A 19,648-nucleotide genomic window follows, 5' to 3' on the forward strand; every position below is an offset into this window, starting at 1 on the left:
AAAGAAAATATCTCCGCGTCTCCACCATCACGAGCTTATTGACACAATCCGGTAAGGGCTGGTCAACAACTTATGATGCTCCGCCATCATCTGATACCTTGACGGAAATACCCAGATCTTGGCTCGGGAGCGGCGGGTATGCGCTCAGCTTCAAAGGTGTTGGGGAAGAATGATGGAGGCCTCGGTTCGCAAGCGACAGTATTGATACTTTAGCGTTGACCTTTGAGGCGACAAATGAGATTTTATTCTGAGTGCATTCGTGATGCACATGCATAAATCCTAAGCATACTTATGTACAAGTAGTATCTCAAAAACTCCATCGCGTTCCGACACTGAAAGGAAATAACAACTCAAGGAACATTACTTAATTTTGAATGAAAGGGGTCCTGACACCGCGGTGTTAGTGGTGATACGCCCGACTGTCCTCCATCACTGTTTCCAAAGCCGTCGTCGCTGGGCATGAAGCTTACTCTGCGGCTTGGGCTGCTTTCTCTGTCCATCTCGTATAACGTAGGTGAGCGCGGCAGATGCACCTCTCTCCACCTGGGCGTTATCGGTGTCATTGATTCACCGTGAAGCTCTTGCGGTTCATTTGCCACATTAACGGCTGCTTTGTAATCTGGCGGATAGTCATGGTTGGTGTATTCCTGGTTGACAGGAGTTGCGAGCTCATTCAAGGGTGTGCCGTTGAGTTCTTGCGGACTAACGACTTTGAGTGGCGTACTGACCACCGTACTGACCACGGGAAGGTGGCTTCTTGAGTCAGCCTCTGGAATGTTCTTGCCTGCCAGTTCATGTTGTGGTTGCTGTTGCTGCCGCTGCTTGTTGCGACGTCTGCGGAAGAAGAACAAAAATACGAAGACGGCGAGGACGAGAGCCATGATTACTCCGATTGCTAATCCGACAATTGCGCCCCTGGCGAGATCTGAGGAAGACGATGAAGGTGATGAAGTTGATGAAGGTCTTGTAGATGAAGAGTTGCTCGTTGGGGTGATGGTGACCACGTTCGCTGCGGGCATAGGATTGGGAAACACTGCCTGCGCGACTGTGAAATTTGCTCGTTCATAATCCACTATGAGATATGCCTCTTGCAACAGCGTACGCCCAAGTACGTATTGAGATTCATTCGCAGCTCGGCGGATCGGGAAGTAATTTGTTGCGTTGGGGTAGTAAGGATACGAAGCCTGTAGATCGAAAGCGGCGTACGGCAGTTCTATGTTGGTGTAGTTTATCGTTGTATCTTGGAGCGAGTTGACGAGTTTGATAGTGATGGTCGGGTTGTTGGAGATGAGTTGGCGGTGCATAGTGTCGTTGACCAGGTAAAGATCTGTTTTGGGATCATAGGTCAAGCCAAAGGCTGTCTCGAATTCAGCGCAGACGTCTTTGGGCAACCACAAGTGCGGAACGGTCGAGTCGATGACGGATAAGTGGGCGCCGGAGGTTAGCGAAAAAGTGCCTTTGAGGGTGTTGGTGGCCATGATGGAGTCAACGCCCACTGTCAACAGCCGGGAGGGGTCCTGTGAGAAAGTGAATGAAAAGTCGTTGGCGTTTGCTTTGAATCGGGTCGAATCGTAGCCGCCTAACACCAGACTGCCAAAGACTGATTTTAATCGGTACTTTGCGCCTGCCGTGTAGGCATATGCGAAACTAGGTATCTTTGTGCTCTCGCGCAGCGCAGCGAGAAATGAATTGATAGGTTTGCCACCACTATTAAAACTCGACTTGGCCTGCCCTAGAGCCAGCATCCCCAGGTAGTAGTCTGGATCGGCTACAGCAGCAACGATCTGGTTCGTCAGCGTTGCTGATGAGGTACTGTCGGCAGCAGCGCCCAGCGAAACAGTGTCAACGCCGTATAGTGCTCGGCCGGTATAGTTGAGCGCAGCCTCCAGATCCACATCGTACTGTCCTATTGCCGACCATGTTGTCGACTTGTCAACCTGGAAGCCAGTGTTTTGCGTGCTGCGAAACACGTTTATTCCGCGCAGGTCCGGGCAATTTGACGGGTCCACGCCTGCCAGACAGCCTTCTGGTGCGACGACAAAAGTGACGCCCGATTTTGTGCTTGGCAAAACGCGGAATTCTTGTTCTGGTGTTCCCACGCTTATCTTAAAGGTGCTCCAGCTTCCGTCAGGGCCATCGAACTTGGTTGAGGGGGGTACGACATAGGGCTGGGGAGCGTCGGCGCCTTGGGCTGCGAGAGACATGATGAAGAGAGCGTGTAGCAGTGAATGGAATGGAGGCGTCCCCACACGCAAAGGGCGGACGACGGGTCTAGGGCGCAGGTGCAATTACTACGAAAACGTATAGGATAGACAAGACATGATGAAGAGGCGTCGGTCGGAGAATTAGCGATCATGGGTTTCCGCCGGTAGTCGAACCTTGAGTCGGCGGGATGGTACGGGAGACAGAGGGGAGAGAGCCCATGTCGATGTCAATGTCACTCGCTGCCACTCTGCGATCTGATGGCAATAAGCCCACTGCGGCGCATCGTACGGTGCCCACAGTGCCCAAGGCCACGCGGTTCAAGCATGACGGCGATCCAAGATGCGAATCCCAGGCTAGACACGGCATGATTCGGTGAGGGCGAGGGCACGGTCGGCTAGGAAGGTGAATACGGGTGGCGTGTTGGACTCTTCATGGTTTCAGGGCGCTAGGGCCAATGACGGGGCTTGCGCATCAATCTTCCGCTCCACAACCTGTCAGCCTCCATACTGCGTTGCATCCCCCTCTGCCACCGCTCGACTACATCGGTACTTCATCTCTCATCTCATCGGATACATTGCAGCCCTCAACGGTCCAAATTCTTGGCCATTCGGGTCACTTTCCCCTGGCCTTAGTGTATGTACTGCACCCACAATCTCCCCACCTTGCTCCAGGAAAAAGCCGTTCGCTTCCCCAGTCATCCTGCTGCGCATTGTCCTCTTCTCTAGGATTACAGCGCAGAGTTTGGTTGACGTGATATCGGGTGTACGAACTGCCGGCCCCCTTGTCATTGCCGTAAAGGGGCGCCGTCTGCATCCTCGTATTATGGTACAGCTGTCATTAGGTTTGCAAGAGATGATTTCAATGTCAGCAGTAGCCCTGGCATGCGAGAAAAAATGGCTACCAGTACTAGGCAGCCTGATGTACTCCGCTGATCGTCATTGCCGGGGTTCGTCCATGCCCTTTGACGCGTCCGCTGGTATGTGCTCTGTCTCTCTCCGCTAAGCGTGGCTACAGCTAGGGTATGTTAGGGGAACTGATAGCCGCCACTTCCCCAGGTCGACTTCGTCCAATCCCATCTGTCTAGAGCTGATACTCAGTCTTCTCTTTTTCTCCGTCGTTGCACTGGCTGGGCTTGTTTAGCCTTGACACTATCACTCGCTCTGTGTGAAGGATTCTCACATCATGTGGAAGTACATCAGTCTGTTTGGGGTTCTACTCGCGACCGGCTCACATGCCAACGCTTACCACAAGAGAGGTACGTTTTCTATATTCGGGTATACTCATATATAAACTAACTAACATTTCACAGATCGTACGTTGCCGCCGTTCATCAGGTCCGTGTCTGCTATTAACTTGCCTACATAGCCAACAAGCTTGCACCTGCGATATCCTGGGATGCTACTACACACAACAACCATACTCCCCAATCGCCGTCAGATCCAGAAAAACCAGATTTGCCCGACATCCCGCATTTACCTTCGTCGCCCTTCTTCCATGCTAATCCTGCGGAACCTCCTAAATCGCCCCAACTCCCGGGTTCATCGCACCATGTCGAGGCCGAGCCGGCGTCACCCCCAAATGCACTTTCGCTTCCTACGCCCTTCAGTACCTCTCCACCAGCGTCACCTACTGATATAGTCTACCATGTTCCGCATGTATCAAGGCCAGTACCACCCTCCTGGAATTCTACATCAACTCCGACCAACTCCACAGTAAGAGGCCCCGAAAATTGCACTGGTTGTGTCATCGCAGCGCGGCGCCCTGTAACCACTTCATTCAACCCTAAAGATAAAAAAATTGTATGGGAAAGCTACGTGGTGACTGCGACTGTCATTTCAGAGTACGTTACATATATGGACAACAACACCATCGAAACGGTCGTCACTGAGCGGAAGACTGTCAACCAAACAAAGACAGTTACCATTTCAGACGCGGTGATCATGCATCATACACCAACGTTTGAAGTATTGGTAACAAAGGATGTTTATGTAACACTGCTTGCTGGGCCTACTTACGTTATATACAACGACATTATCGGTGGCTTGGACCACTACAACGAGCAACGCTGGCCAGAGTACGACTGGACACAAAAAGGATGTGATCCTGCCACCACACAGCTCAGAAACTGGCAGCCACCAAAGAACGCGACAATAGACTGGAGTTCCTTCATAGCCACATTCACAGGAAACCCTCCTCCCCAGGAGACAGCGATGAATCAGGCCTTCGCATTACCCTCCAAGGCGATTGAATATTTGAAGAAAGAGCCGGCTATCATGTCTCAATATCACGGTGCAGATATCGCCACGTGTAGTGTTAGCAGGGCGACCCAGAGCAGACCATTCCAAATACTACCAACTGGGGGGTTGCCTATGGCGCCACAGCCTCCATTGAACATTGGACTGGAAACTCCAACATCGATGATACCGATACTACCATCACCACTTACAAATACTTACCTTGCAACAACCTACGATACAACGTCCGTTCACGTCACAGTGCGGGGCTGTTTACGATGTCAAGAGACATCAGTAAACGAGCTTAACGTCCCAACGAACAGAGTTAATGTACCTTCTCAAACTCGCATTAATGCACCGCAGGATTCCGTTAATACACCGACTCCAGTTGCGCCCGGCCAAAACGCTGGGACTGCGACCAGACCTACACCTGTGCCGGGCATTCCGACTGCAAGTATGATGATAGGGGGCGTCCTGTTCCCGATCAATGTCCCCAGACCGACGTGGAACAACAATGGCCAGAGTCCACCTCCTCCCGGCATTGTCATTGGACAAGAGACATTCACGCCTGGAGAGACCAAGACCATAAACGGAGTTCCCGTCAATGCTCTTCCGGATGGCAATGGGGCGGCGATCGTTGTAGGTGGTAGCACACTTTCTCTGAACCCGGTAGTGACTCCCAGTTCACCTGTAATTGCGATCGGCGGGGGCAGAGTTGAGGCGAATCCTAATGGAGACTTCGTATTCGGGCCAGTGACGCTGAAAGCAGGAGGTTCCCCGATCGTTGTCAATGGGAATACAGTTAGCCTAGGCTCAAACGGCATTGCCATTGTCAACGGGGTCACGCAGACCATCTCTAATGCCCCTGTTGCCACCCCAATTCCTGCTTTCATAGCAGGCGGCCAAATTGTATCTGCGACAGTGGTGGGAGGCTCACCAGTTTTTGTAATAGCCCCAGGACAAACTCTTGGAGCAGGCGGCACGCTTGTTGTCAATGGCACCACATACGCCGTACCCGCTGATGCACAAGGGCCAGTTATTGTCATAAATGGAAAAACCTCAACTCTTGGTGCCGGGCAGCCTGTTATAACAAATGGCGAGGGGCAGCCCATCACTGCGCAAGTTACAGGTGGCGTACCGGCCTATGTACTCGCACCTGGACAGACTCTCACACCGGGTGGCGTTGTCACCGTTTCTGGGACCACATACGCGTTACCTGCAGATGGATCCGGCAATGTCGTGGTTATCAACGCCGTTACTTCCACGATAGCAAACGGCGCAGGTATGACAGCTGCACCAGCGCTAATAATCAACGGAGTGACATACACGAACAAGGTAAGAGACGGCACAACCGAGTACATTTTGGGCAATGGAACAACCCTGGCACAAGGCGGCGCAGTGGTGATTGATGGCACGACGTACTCGTTGGACAAAGCCGGAACGGCATTGGTAATTAATGGGCAAACAAGCACCATTTCAAATCTCCCCAAGAGCACCAGCGCAACTACTACGGGCTCAAGCTCAAGCTCAAACTCTCCTACCACTACTCATAATGCGGGGGATCTGATCGCGAGCGGCATTGGTGAGACCAGCAAGCAGCGTGGTGCAGCAAGTTATGGCACAGGCATCGACAAATGGGTCGAGAATATGGTTATATGCGCAGCTGGATGGCTTTTCATGCTATTGTAGGAAGAGAAATGTACTGGGTTTGGTTTTGTTTTTTGAATTGATGCATATAGCGTGGCGTTGGGGGATTGAGAACTCTTTATGTGCTGGAAATTGGAAATGTTGTCTCCAGATGATGGGGCTTATATAGTAGTGGTAATGGTCAATGGAATGCAATTTTTACGTCCTGCTATGCTCCATAGATCATGAGTCTATGATTTTCTGAAAGCTGGTTCGTGCTGCAATGTTCTGACTTTCACCACATCTTGGTCATGTCTACTTTAACAAACCTGTGCGAGTGCTGCTCCCTCGATAGCAGGGCACTCCAATGATATTGCTCATGCTTTCCTTCGCCACCGTTCCGGGCTGCTCTTCTTTCCGATATTCATCTCGATGACCAAGTGGTTCGTACAATATACCCAACCTAAATCTTTCCAAACCAAGGTTCGCATATCCCAGCAACTTTCCAAGTTTACTTCCCACCTTTCCTGAACAGCTCCCAAGACTCCATCATCCCCTGCGTCAGCTCCTCTCGCTTTACCTGCTCCGCCGCTTTGACCTCGTGACCAACCACCCGTGCAGTATAGCTCTCACCGTCAAACAGTATCCTCAGATTCATCCAAGCCGGCACAATCTTGGTATCCTTGGCCTTGTCCTTTACCTTCCGAAAAAGTTCTTTGGCAATCTCATCCTGCAGACGCTGCACATAGCCCGCCGACTTCTCGCCCGACTTCCAGGCCCAATTCTTCCCGAAGCCCTTACCTACATCCTCTAGTTCAAGAAGTAGCGTCAGACAAACAAGACCGCGGTAGAACCTCCTGATGTCAATGCACCCGCCACCAAGCAGCAACCACTCCAGATCGTAGAAGGATCGAATCTTGATACTCAGCCGTGTAACCAAGCGCTGACATCCCTGCGGGAACAATCTAACACTATAGTCGGGCGGGGGCGTGAGTTCATTTGTCGGTCTCACAATCTCCCAGTCGTTTTTACCGTACAGAACTGCTTTAGCTTCGGCAAAGATTTCCTTGTTCACGCGCAGTATGGCAATGTTGGTGTGGCGGAAGCGCGAGAAGTGAGTTTTGGGACCTGAGACGACGAGTTGGGGGAGAGCGTAGGCGATGCCAGGGAGGCAGGCACGGCCTTCGGTATATAGAAAGGCCTTTCTCTCGTCGGAGAAGGAGGTGTGGTTTTGGCGGACGCATATCAGGGCGGGGATGACAAGGAGGTGGGTGTAGACTCTGTTGCGGATGGAGACGGGGAGGTCGAGGAAACGGAAGGGTTCGGTGATGGTAGGGGTGGGAGTGGAGCTGGGGGCGTCGATGGCGAGTGCGAGGGAGGAGAAGGGGTCGTGCTTTGAGAGGATGGAGACGGGAGACGGGGTAGATGCTGGAGACAATGTTGTAGCGATGTTGTCTGTGAAGGAGCTACTCTCTTTGTAGTCGTTGATGTCGAAGAGCTCGGTATCGGAACCTTCCTTGGGGTCCTCGAAGAAGCCACTCGGTGACTCGCCTTCCTTGGAGATAGTGGAATGCCGCAGGTCCCTGAAGCCGTTGGTATCGATGAGCTCTGCCGTGCCGAAACGGACGCGTTTGTGTGGACCGCAGGTAGAAGGCGGAGTGATAGGATACGATGAGGGAGGCGTCGCTGATCGCTTCTTTAGATTGACCATCTTGACCATCTTTGATTGCAGTTGCGGAACTGGGAGAGTAGATTGAGAGTGTTGATGGGTAGAGAGCGTGGTAGAAGGTATATATAAGTAGAGGCTGGAACAAGTAAAGGTAAAGTTGGTTCGCTAACTCATTCAAATTGGTGGTGATTGTGTAGTGCGGCAAGGCACGGATCAAGAGCCATTGCGGCTATTGTCATGAGGTGAAGGTGTATGGCAGCTTGGAACAGTGACGAAGAGTGGCAATGAAGGTTCGACCATCACACCAAGCGTGAAAGAGACTAAGCAAATGAGATAATAGAAACAATGCAATCACTATTGTTGCTGGGTTTTGACGGAGAACTTGCGTTGGACGTGGGGTCGTTACTTTGCTAATATTATCGACATTCGGCTTGTCCATGTCTTCCACGGCGGGGTGCGCTCATTTGCATGGCTGTAAAGCTAGCACGTGCACTACGAACATTCAAATTCACCTTAGTGTAATTCAAGACTCCCCTACGGTGTCCTCCAAATTCTGAATTGCCATTAGTGATGTTGGTGCTACTGAAACTTCTTCAACTCTGCAGAGAGTACACGTCATGTTTGGGCGGGGTACAGATAACATACAGTCCCCTTCTAGGTGGACAACTCAAATTTTGCAGAGGGCTACCCCAGTAAAAGTGTGTGGTCAAGTTGTGATGGAAATGATGGAGGAGCTCGCGACCCAATCGGTGCTAGCCCGTTGACGGTGCCGAGCCGGGCTCAGAAACCTCATCGCAGTATCCTCATCTGCACCCGCGCTACTCCAGCTGCCCCATCCCGCAATCCATCTCCCCTCTTCCGACCATGTCTGCAGCTCGAGCCTTCAGCACCGCTTTCCGGGCTGGTGCGCCCTGCGCCCCAATTGCTGCCCGCTACGCTGCCACCCGAAGCTACGCAGCCGCCGCCGCCCCGACTGGCTCTGCGACCAAGCCCCCGGTTGCCCTCTTTGGCGTTGACGGAACATACGCGAGTGCTCTGGTACGATTCCTACGACTTCAATTGGCATCATGACGATGATGGGAGGACAAAGGAGACGCAATTGGTTGCGAGGAAAAGAAGCTTGGCTAACGATTGTGTTAGTACACCGCGGCCGCAAAGACCAATGCCCTCGACCCCACTGCGAAGTCGCTCCAGAACCTCCAGAGCGTTTTCCAGAGGGACCCCAAGCTCAACGACATCCTTCACGCCCCCTCGCTCTCCGTCTCGGACAAGCAGCAGATTGTCCAGGAACTCCAGAAGCACATTGGCGGCGCAGACAAGGAGGGCATCGTCAAGAACCTGCTCACCACCCTTGCGGAGAACAACCGATTGGGCGTACTACAGGGTATTGTAGAGAAGTTCAGTGTGCTCATGGGTGCGCACCGAGGTGAGGTTGAGCTTGTGGTTACCAGCGCTGCGGTACGTTGAATTCTGGGTTTATCTCTCTCTGAAAGTGAACGGAGGAGGGAGGAATCAGTCAATTTGGGGGTAACAAAATTACTGACAAACTACAGCCTCTCGACAACAGGACGATCAGCCGTCTCGAGGCCGCCATCAAGAACTCGCAATACGTCACAAGTGGCCAAACCCTCAAGGTCGTCCCCAAGGTTAACCCAGAGATCCGCGGTGGACTTATTGTCGAGATTGCCGACCGCACCATCGACTTGTCTGTGTCGTCAAAGATGGCCAAGATGAACAAGCTGCTCAAGGACACTTTGTAGATATAGACCAAGTGCGCATGGTGATTGTGTAAGGGGTAGGCACGTGTATTCTAGATGAGCCTTGGAAACGAGCAATTTATTACCGTCTACCCGCTTCAATGCGATATGGTCAAATGACGTGTTCATATTAACGTTAGTAGAAGTTAATTTGGTTTCATCCATGAGTGGAAGACACAGCTGAAAGAAGATTGAGCATGTATTGTGCTTAAATGTCTATCAGCGGATTCTGCCTGGATTCATGGGCTACTCACGGTATGAACCGTTGCCAATTCATGTACATCTACTCAACCCCGTTCTCGACATGCAGCTAGATGACAAACCATCCAACATTGTCATCACTACACCCATCACTTATTATCAAAGGGTTCATGTCATCCATTGCAACCCTCATTTCTTTTTCCCTTTACAAAAGAAAACGCGAATACTTGTCATGCGCACGTTCCCCATCTTCGCTGTCCATGTCGCACTACCTCGGACCGAAAGAAAAAGAAACCTCAGACATATCTCCTAATCTCAGCCCAAGCGTTCAGACCCGGTTGTGAACGACGAGTAAGCCACGGTGGGGAAGGGGGGAAATGGGGAACGGGTTGGCAAGAAAGCGAAGAAAAAAGCAGTAGTTGATGTAGTATTGTAGAAGCAAAAAGCAGCAAGCCACACAAGCGAGAAGCTTTGTGGCACTTGGTTTGTCCGTGGATTGATTGGTAAGAGAGTAACATGGGCTTTTCGCACATCGTTGTGGATGCTTGTAAGGTTGTGTACCCCCCCTCTCGTGAGTTGGACTTTGGGAACCGAGGGCAGCCATGGGAAAAAGTAATATCTTTTGAACCAAAACATCTGAACGGGGAATTACAAGCGAAGAGTTGCGGATTGAGTGAATTGGATGTATGATATGAATCTTCACTGTAGCTTACAATAGTTCCTGCCATGATCTACTTGCCAGCGACAAAGGCTCACCTCGACGACCATGCCCAAGAAACCAGCTATACAGATACCAGCCGAGTCACTCACACTTGTCGCGCCCAAACTGAACTCTCTATCCTCCTTGGGTACGTTATCTGTAATTTCTGCAAACGTGCTGACATATACCAATCCGCCCAGTAAACCTTCCCAGAAGATGACGACGCAGACAATGTAGTAGCTTGGTATAAAGTCGAACATGGCGTGGAGTGCGAGTAGGATGAGATTAGCGACTTGGAGAAAGGACGGGACGTAGAGATGGTGTATGCGTATAAAGGGTGTGGAGGAGCGCGAGATGAAGACACCGACTTGGTAGATTGCGTTGTAGGTGCTGTAAAAAGAACGGTATTCGTCGAAAGGGGAGGACTCGAGGGGGAAGAGCAGGGTGGGTGCAACGCCTTGGTTGATTGTGTATTCGGCAATGTAGACGAGGAGGAGGGGTAGCATACTGTGGTGGGTTAGTATCAAGATGGGCATGTTCGACCGTGTTGCTTACTAGGGAAAGAACAAGCCCCTTGCACGGTTCAAGTTTGCTCTAAAGCTACTGAGCGCGCCGTTAGCAGGCTTTGTACTGGCAGGAGTGAAGCTGCGGCCTGAGGTCGAATGCATGGAAGTAGCAAGTAGGTCATCATGCTCTCTAGCCTGTGTTTGCTCGTCTTCGTCTGCGTCTATTTCCACTTCCTCGTCATCTATAGCCTCATAGCCAGCTTCTTTGCTACCAGCTCGGAGGGGACCAAGTGGGAGGATGAAGAAGAAGCTCAAGACCATGATCAAAGGCAGGAAGGAAAACACCAGCAGACTTGTGCGAGGGGTTATGCCAAGCGTGTTGGTCGCAATCGCATATGCGCCAGCACCTACAAGCCCAGCGCCTCCAGTTCCCGAGCCCCACGAAGCAAGTGCAAAGTGCCCATAGTAATGTGTCAGGCCCAGGAAGCTGAGTTCCCCACCTCCGCTGCTGAGACTGGCTAGCATGACGCCGCACATCTTGATGGCAATGGTACCCGAGTCCTGCAGCGGCGGGGTCAGGGCGATGATGAACATGCCACATGCAGACAGGGCGACAAAGACGAGAATGCGGACATTATAGGGGATCTTGTGGATAAAGTAGGGGGCGCATAGTTTGGTCACGAAGGAGGGGATGACATCGGCCAGGAGCACGACGCCCTTGGGGACGTTGGGGCCTACGAGGTCGAGGGCGGCGGAGAGAATGATTACGTAGAGGACGTTGTTGATGAGGCCTAGCTGGTCGTCAGTCTCTACCCCTCTATGCAGCCCCCTCGGTGGCGCTGCTCTTGGAGGAATGGTGGCATACCGAATAACCAGAAGGCGGCGCACACGCGTGGATCGGCGCCATGAAAGACAGCCTTCAGCTGGGCTCGGTAGACGGCCCAGGAGGAAGCAGGAGCGCCGGGCATGGGGAGCAGAGGCATGGATTACAGGAGGTTGGGGGGGGGGGTGGCAGAATAGCAGAGAAGATGGCTACTTGACATATTGTCTACTACACCACACTTGAACACGGGACTCAGATGACGAGGTTCGGCGCAGTTTGGTGTCGAGGGCCATAGCGGCGGCTCGGACATGGATGCAAGCTGACGATGGAGCTTGGCACGGAAGCGGAAAGGCGGTGTCGATTCAGGAACGACATGCATGCATGTGGATGCGCCCGCTGTTCCGAGTCGCATGCGCTTTTCGTTCTTTTTGCGCGCCAAACGGGCGAGACTGGCAGGCGTCGCGACATGGCGTCTCTAGCACACACCCCCTGTACAGTACTCGCGGGCACTGGCACTGGTGAGAACATGGACCGGGTGGGCGTGGAATGTCGGGGCTGCAAATAGCAGCCCTATCACATGATGACGCCGCTCTGCTGCTGCTTTCTGATGGCCTGTAACTGTAAGTACTGTAGTCTTGCAGCTTGTATCAATGCACGCACATGCGGGGCTCTGCCTAGTCTACAGGGGTCTAGCGGCCGCGCTTGGTCCATTGCCATTGCATTGCGCCTTCTCTCGTTTCCTCGCATACGAGACCTTTCTTTCCTTCTTGTAATCCACCAGCTCGCCGTCGAGCCGCGGCGCCACTTGACCTGACCAGTCCAAAAGACGACATCGACATCATCCACGGCCTGTCGCCATATCAAGTCCCGCTGAGCGCCTCGCCTGCCTCTCCGATGAGCTCCAGTCCAACATGGACCGACCCAAGCCTGCCCAACGACCGCCAGACGCTCCTATGAATTACCACGCCCAGACGTCGCACGCCTACCCAGCCTATGCTCCCTCGTCGCAGTCGACATCACAGCCGCAGCCGCAGCCGCAGCAGCCAATCCACGCACCCTACGCCCAGCAAGAATCGTACTCGGTTCCGCGTCGCGACCCATTCTACCCTTCGGCACCACAACACGTTCGACATGGCAGTCAGGGTAACAAGGCGCCGCAAGGCCAGGCCGAGGGCCACCAAGGCCAGGGTGGCTGGCCCGCTACAGGTACGGAAACTCTCATCCCTCCCAAGAGCATATTCGCAGTCGCCCAGTACCGGGTACATGGTGTGAGGACCCATGGCCAGTGCACCCCGGATGCCCCTCGCGCTGTCTTTGGTCCTCTGTCCGCAACTACCAAAGGTTGCTGAGGCTCGTCCAGGCTCCATGCCCACCGCCAAAGTCTCACTGCCGTCGTGCACCCCGCATGGCTGTATGTAGGGCCGAGCAGCAGCAGAGAGTCGCAGATGCGGGAAGCCATTGCCTGCATGGACGTGCTGCATGACACGTCAATTGCAAAGAGCACCTCACCGCCTATTGCACGAGGGGTTGGTGCAGACGCAGACAACTGCAGGCAAATGCTTCTTCGCTAATGTCGTCTCGACTGGCTCCGCACCGCGCTGCTTCCCGAGCCACACCATTATTTGGCTTGCGCACTGCATGGGTCTGGCGAAATTCATGGCGCACTCCGCACATGTGGCTCCTGGCTAATGCAAGATCGGCGGGCCTCTAAACCTCTTTCGAAAAGTCGCGACTCGCCGTCCAAGCTTGTGCTGATCCTTGACTTTAGCGCGCCAGATACACTACGAAACTCACCACGCCCAGCCCGTCCCTCCACCGCAAATGTCAAACTCAAACAACCCGTCCGCCAGCGCGACATACGGCTTTGATGCCGCCCGCAGACGCTCCCTCAACGCCGCCAGTCCCCCGAATCCCTACGGTACAGCCCCGCTTTCCCCATGGCACCGACACGCTGAGTCGAGACCTAACTATGCGACAGGCCCCTCCCACGATCCTCCACCGCCGCCGTCCTTTGCGCGACCGCAGATGCCTCCCCCATCCTCCCCCACCCAGCAGCATCCCCATGCATCGCAACCGCCGCGCGCCCAGTACCCGTCCAACTTTGGCCCCAACAGAGAGCTGCCAGGACTAGGCCAGGCGCTGCGACCGGGCACGGGAAGCAGCATGTCCATCTCCTCCCTCATCGGCGGCGGAGGTGACACAGGTGCGCCCGTCCAAACAACACAATCACAGTCGTCACCTGCCACAAGCGCGCCTTCGTCCAACGGCCACAGCATGCAGCCGCCTTCGCCTCGCCGGGCCCTGCACTCTGGCCCGCGACAAGATTTTGCTCCATTCCGACGCCAGCCCACGCCGGAGCGCAGCATGTATGGGAGCAACACGTCGCGCCCATCCGAGGGACACGCCTTTTCGGCTGGCTCTCCGCGACAGTCCTACAGCACCCACGGCTCGCCTGATCTGGGTCGCCAATCGCTTCCGCCAACCACGCAGTCTTACAAGCCGATGAACTTTACCAGTCAACGACCATACGCGCAAGACCCAAATCGCCAGCCCCCGGGAGGTGTTCCACCGCGACCAAACAGCCAGCCTCTCGGCCCTCTAGGAGATGCTGAACAAGAGGGTAGACCGGTGTACGATGGCTTTGGAGGGCGGCGCAGCGCATATGGCCCTCATGAGGAGCGGCGAAGAACCCTAGGGGAATCGCACCGACCAAACCCTGCAGACCTCTTGGCTGATGGTGGCCACAACGCGTCTGAGAGAGACCGGCCTGTGACAGTGCACCCTGTGTCGCAGTCAGCCTTTAGTCCACCTCAAGAGCATCGCAACATCGCAGGCTCATCTGAACCCCCGCGTAGCCTTTGGCGTCATTCGGCGCCAACAAGCGCTGGTCGCGAACCCATTCCAGAGAGCCGGCAAGAAGAGCCTCCAGCAATGCATCGCGCTTATGGTCCATACCCACCCGTACAGGGCGGTACGCGCTACTCTGGCCAGGGTCTTGAGGACATGCTTCGACGCAATGTAGAACAGTTGGGTCACCGTGTGGTCGAGCAGTACCACGCCCCTCCCACATCGGATCCGAACTCATTGGATCGACATAGGACCGAGCCGCTGTCCCGTTCCTTATCCTCTGGGGGACGATCGTTATACGATCAGCCCCCTAAGATGGGCGAGGCCATGCAACACTCGAAATCACATATTGGCTTTGGACTAGAGGCCAGCCGTCGAACTGGCCGCGCGTCTCCACTTCCACAGGCTGTCCAAGGTGCACAAGCGCAGCCCTTGTCAGTTGGCAAAGATCCTGGCATCAAGAGTGAGTTCGGGCGAATGTTTTCCGGTCTCGGCAGCGGGCTGGGGACGTCAACTCCATCACGGGGAAGTCCGTTGCCTCAAGGATCGTTCGAATCGGACAACGGCGAGATGATGAAACGAATTGGTTCCCAGCAGGGCAGGAGACTAAAACGCGTCAAGGATGAAGAGGGTATTTTCGATCTAGAGAATGCAGACGGCAGAGGAACACCGTCTGGCACCCGTGGGGCTAAGAGGGGCAAGCACCACCATCATCATGCTCCACATCACCAGTAAGTAGATTGATGCTTTGCCATGCGATGCATGCTAACAATCTAGTCACCACCATCATCATCACCACCACAAGCCTGACGACGAGGTACCACTTCCATCGACCTCAGCTCCGATCAACGGACGACAATCGAGCGTACCTCAAGCTGTCCCCGGCCATTCCGTCCATCACCATCACCACATCCAAAGCAACCCACACCATCATCATCACCATCATGCTCCTAGAGCTAACCAGCAGGCGCCGCTTGTTCCGACCAAGATATCGACCAAAGTTCACGATGTACAGCCTATCCTTGACGAAGCGGCTAAACGTCCAAGGAAGCACCTTGGATCGCAGCTGTATCAGGCAAGGACAGAATTGCCAAAACCCAACTCATCACTGGATGACCAATTTGGTTATGCCTCGAAACCGCAACGACTGCCACGCTTTGATGTCAATCCTATCAATTGTACCTTCACCATCAGGGTGCCCCGTTACTACCTGAAGCCACGACAACGACAACACGTTGTATTGGAGAGGCACCTCTGGGGCGCGCGTGTGTACCGCGACGATTCAGACCCCATCGCTACTGCGATTCATTCCGGATGGATCCGTGGTGAGTGGGATGACACTGTCGATGTCGCCATGCTGGATCCACGCATTACGGCACCCAACGACCCATCGGACGCCGAAGACGTTCTCACCAAAATGCCAGCTGCTCCTGTGACGCCGCCTGCAGATATGGATCTACAGATTGAGATACTTATTCTACCACAATTACAAGAGTACACGGGCTCAGTCGAATACGGCATCTCGAGCAGAAAGAGCAAGGCTCATGAAGGCCTCAGCTTCATGATCAACAAAATCAGATGGGTCGAAGAAGGAATTGGCAGCCGAGGACAAGAAAGGACAGCAGCTGCGCTAAAGCGTCGTCTTGACGCCAGTGCTACTCTGCTCGCATTGCAGAGTGGAATCGACAACTCTCACCGCAGGGTCAACGGTATGGCGAAGCTGCATGCTTGAGATTTGGTCAGCTCATTGACGCATAACGGCCTATGATAATTGTATCGTGTCGCATTTTTAGCACTGGGATGATTGCAGTGCTGCTAGATACCCGCATCTTGGTAACTTGGATCTGGCGTAGGAATGCATATAGCGTGGACAGATGTCATGTTGGAGCACTTGATAATTACAGCGTAATGAATGAAGTCTTAGTCTTGATACGTCACAAGAAAAAGTCGGTGGTATCAATCGCGTGCATGCACGAGCACATATGTCGGTGTTATCATATTAGTATGCGTCAAGCTGGTTGCACGTGCAGAGGAGAGTGAGAGGGGAGGTAAGGCGGCGCGATTACAGCCTGCAGTGTCAAAGCGATATCGCTGGTTTTGCAGGTCACGATAAGACTATCTAGCAGATTGAAGCTCACGCCCGCAGCCCCCCCAAGTAAGAGCAGTCTACCTTCTTTGAGTCGCATCCTTCCACTCCCCCCACCACCTGAGCCGTATCCAGTGGGTACAAGAGACTTTGGGCAGCAGCAAGTACTACCTTGCCCCGCCCGACATCAACTCAAGATATTGCTTACGTGACGCCATTGTCGCAACGAGGCGAGGACTGATGTCAAAAATGGGTCATACCAGGACCTACTCTATATCTACGGTAAGCACGCCCTCTCTTCCTTTTCGCCGAGTTCCAACGACTGGCGGAAGACTGCCTGGACTGCAAAGAAATTTTACCCCATCGTTCGTGGCTTCCGGCAATCGGCGGTTTAAGGCATGATCTGGAATACCCTAGCAATACTGGAGCCCTTTCCCGTCATACCGCAGGCATCATGGCACAAGACCGGGAAAGGCAGCGCAATACGGCACGAATGTATGGGCTTTCCTGCTGGCGCGCTTGCGGAAGGCTCAACGCTGAGGCACACACGCAGCGGCAGGCGCGACGGCTGTCCGCCAGGTGGGCACTATGGACTGCACGCCAGCAGCTGGTCCTCGAATGAGATTGACTTTGTCTCGTCTGCTCCACCACTTCCCGCTAGCCTGGAGCCGCAATCCGAACGCTTGCTTGTGAAAAGAAGGACGGCGTACCGAATGCGGGGAATCGTCAATCGTCAATCCATCTCCTCTCGCTTCCTGTCTTGACCGCCGAGCCAAGCTCACGATTCTGCAACACGACACTTGACGCCCATACAGCCATTGCTTCAACCTAGCCGACGACTCCAGGCCTTGAATCACTGACAAGGCTTGTTTTCTTGACCGCCTCATATCTGGCATTGCTGCATCTTTGATTAAAAGCCGCGTTGCATTTCTGCACCTCGGAATACCTTCGGCTCCTAGTTTCCGACATTTCTTCTCTCAGCCCAATACAATTCACATCGCCTGTTTCTCGGAGCTGGATTCTCAGAGCTGGCCTCAACGCGCATCATGACCGAGTCCAATGGATACTATGCGCCCAATATGCGCGCCGTGCCTGCTGGCGAACTTGTGAGGCCAAGCAAAAAGACTAATGGAGTTGGTGTACAGGCTGAAGACACGCGGATATGCGTCGTCATGGTGGGCTTGCCCGCGCGGGGGAAGAGTTTGATCGCACAAAAAGGTAGGTTTTACCCCTATATGTACCTGACCTGCCTCTAATCAATTGCCATGTAGTGGTCCGCTATTTGCACTGGCTGTCCATCAAAAGCAAGACATTCAATGTTGGACAGTATCGCCGTACTGCGACCCCGAACCCCTCCGCCGAGTTCTTCGACACTTCGAACCCCGAAGGAGAGCGCCTCCGGAAAGCGGCCGCCCAAGCAGCTGTCGATGATATGTGCAAGTGGTTTTCCGAAGGCAGGGGCTTGATTGCGATATTGGATGCGACAAACTCGACAAAGGCTCGTCGCAGGTGGATTCAGGAGAGATGTACTGCCGAGAACATTGAGACTCTGTTCGTAGAGTCAAAATGCGACGACGAAGAGCTTATCATGAGCAATATTCTCGAAGTAAAGACGACGTCGCCAGACTATGTTGGCCAGGATCCTGAGGAGGCCGCAGCAGACTTCCGCAACCGCATCCGCAACTATGAGAAGGTCTACCAGACAATAGACGAAGACGAGCGTGATCTTACCTATGTCAAACTCATCGATGTCGGAAAGCAAGTCATTATCAACCAGATACAAGACTATCTTCAGAGTAGGGTCGTGTACTACCTGATGAACCTCCACATCAAGCCGCGATCGATCTGGTTATCACGAGTAAGTCAATTTTACAGGTGTGGAACTGTAAATGCTAACCGGAACAGCACGGAGAATCCGAGTACAACCTCACAGGGCAAATCGGAGGAGATGCGAATCTCTCTGCGCGAGGTGATGCCTATGCACATGCGCTTCCTGGGCTAGTTGCAAAGTCAGTTGGCGATGGTCGCAAGCTTACCGTGTGGACCTCGACGTTGAAACGAACGATCCAAACCGCACGATTCCTCACGTTTGAGAAACTCGAATGGAAAGCCCTCGACGAACTCGACTCTGGCGTTTGCGATGGTCTCACCTATGCTCAGATCGAGGAGAAGTACCCTGAAGACTTCAAGCAACGTGACGAAGACAAATACAACTACCGCTATCTTGGTGGAGAGTCCTACCGCGACGTCGTAATCCGGCTCGAGCCCATCATTATGGAATTGGAGCGCAGTGAAAACATCTTGATTGTCACGCATCAGGCAATCTTGAGGTGTATCTATGCATACTTCATGAACGTGCCCCAGGAGCAGAGTCCTTGGATGGAGGTACCGCTACACACGTTGATCAAATTGACACCAAAGGCGTACTCGACGCAAGAAGAGAGGTTGAAGGCCGATATACCAGCGGTCAGCACCTGGAGAGGCAAGGGTAGTAAAGCTGAGCATCAGCAGGCTCACGAACATGCCAACGGCGGTGCGTAGCCGAACTCGATGTAGGAGTAGTAGCGATTTGGACTTGTTAAATACCATAGAAGGGTCTGCTCACTTAAAGGGGTGTCTCAATCGACATCAGTTTGGCTGGTTTAGCACCTGTAAAGATAGCATAGATTGGGGTTTAAGCGTTTTCGGTCACGTCACTAGACAGGAATCTCCACAGCCAGTGGTCACAATGTGGAGGATAACAGATTCAATGCGTATATTGAAATCCCATGTACATTACATGTCTTGATTAGGATCTTGTGCAAAGTTCATGTTCAATTCCCATTCCTGTAGAAGAATCTCAACAAGACTACTGTGTATACTCAACCTAATTGCTTTGTGCATGTTTTACTGGGATGATACTGAGTACAAAAGTACTGGCAACATCCGTGGCACACTGTCACCTTCCCATCTGAGCTCTCTCCCGCGGACATGTCGACCCCACACCTAGTTACT

General features: G+C 53.3%; 8 protein-coding genes across 8 annotated transcripts; 5 read left to right on the forward strand and 3 right to left on the reverse strand.

Moving 5' to 3' along the window:
* Positions 1 to 360: 360 nt before the first annotated feature.
* On the reverse strand, positions 361 to 2,204 carry PtrM4_108340 (Asp domain containing protein; the record flags this gene model as incomplete). Its single annotated transcript, XM_066107796.1, has 3 exons — positions 361 to 363; positions 471 to 784; positions 833 to 2,204. The coding sequence occupies 3 exons, from the start codon at positions 2,202 to 2,204 to the stop codon at positions 361 to 363; spliced, it is 1,689 nt and encodes a 562-aa protein (XP_065962245.1).
* A 1,232-nt stretch (positions 2,205 to 3,436) lies between these two features.
* PtrM4_108350 (DUF605 domain containing protein) lies at positions 3,437 to 6,128 on the forward strand (the record flags this gene model as incomplete). The annotated part of the gene is made up of 3 exons (XM_001935921.2): positions 3,437 to 3,460; positions 3,515 to 3,539; positions 3,571 to 6,128. 3 exons carry the CDS (start codon positions 3,437 to 3,439, stop codon positions 6,126 to 6,128), a joined length of 2,607 nt encoding a protein of 868 aa, XP_001935956.1.
* A 448-nt stretch (positions 6,129 to 6,576) lies between these two features.
* PtrM4_108360 (APC-basic domain containing protein) lies at positions 6,577 to 7,785 on the reverse strand (the record flags this gene model as incomplete). The annotated part of the gene is made up of 2 exons (XM_066107797.1): positions 6,577 to 7,345; positions 7,484 to 7,785. The coding sequence occupies 2 exons, from the start codon at positions 7,783 to 7,785 to the stop codon at positions 6,577 to 6,579; spliced, it is 1,071 nt and encodes a 356-aa protein (XP_065962246.1).
* An 813-nt stretch (positions 7,786 to 8,598) lies between these two features.
* PtrM4_108370 (AtpH, F0F1-type ATP synthase, delta subunit (mitochondrial oligomycin sensitivity protein)) lies at positions 8,599 to 9,494 on the forward strand (the record flags this gene model as incomplete). Its single annotated transcript, XM_001935919.1, has 3 exons — positions 8,599 to 8,772; positions 8,875 to 9,192; positions 9,288 to 9,494. 3 exons carry the CDS (start codon positions 8,599 to 8,601, stop codon positions 9,492 to 9,494), a joined length of 699 nt encoding a protein of 232 aa, XP_001935954.1.
* Positions 9,495 to 10,391: 897 nt separating this feature from the next.
* Positions 10,392 to 11,866, reverse strand: PtrM4_108380 (Golgi integral membrane protein (Cln3); the record flags this gene model as incomplete). Its single annotated transcript, XM_066107798.1, has 3 exons — positions 10,392 to 10,899; positions 10,948 to 11,689; positions 11,764 to 11,866. The coding sequence occupies 3 exons, from the start codon at positions 11,864 to 11,866 to the stop codon at positions 10,392 to 10,394; spliced, it is 1,353 nt and encodes a 450-aa protein (XP_065962247.1).
* Positions 11,867 to 13,542: 1,676 nt separating this feature from the next.
* Positions 13,543 to 15,303, forward strand: PtrM4_108390 (uncharacterized protein; the record flags this gene model as incomplete). The annotated part of the gene is made up of 1 exon (XM_001935917.2): positions 13,543 to 15,303. One exon carries the CDS (start codon positions 13,543 to 13,545, stop codon positions 15,301 to 15,303), a length of 1,761 nt encoding a protein of 586 aa, XP_001935952.2.
* A 619-nt stretch (positions 15,304 to 15,922) lies between these two features.
* Positions 15,923 to 16,300, forward strand: PtrM4_108400 (uncharacterized protein; the record flags this gene model as incomplete). The annotated part of the gene is made up of 1 exon (XM_066107799.1): positions 15,923 to 16,300. The coding sequence occupies one exon, from the start codon at positions 15,923 to 15,925 to the stop codon at positions 16,298 to 16,300; it is 378 nt and encodes a 125-aa protein (XP_065962248.1).
* A 1,400-nt stretch (positions 16,301 to 17,700) lies between these two features.
* Positions 17,701 to 19,195, forward strand: PtrM4_108410 (Fructose-2,6-bisphosphatase; the record flags this gene model as incomplete). Its single annotated transcript, XM_001935915.2, has 3 exons — positions 17,701 to 17,872; positions 17,926 to 18,512; positions 18,560 to 19,195. 3 exons carry the CDS (start codon positions 17,701 to 17,703, stop codon positions 19,193 to 19,195), a joined length of 1,395 nt encoding a protein of 464 aa, XP_001935950.1.
* Between the last annotated feature and the right edge of the window lie 453 nt (positions 19,196 to 19,648).

The sequence above is a fragment of the Pyrenophora tritici-repentis genome, chromosome 5 (assembly GCF_003171515.1).
Source record: "Pyrenophora tritici-repentis strain M4 chromosome 5, whole genome shotgun sequence".
NCBI lineage: Eukaryota > Fungi > Ascomycota > Dothideomycetes > Pleosporales > Pleosporaceae > Pyrenophora > Pyrenophora tritici-repentis.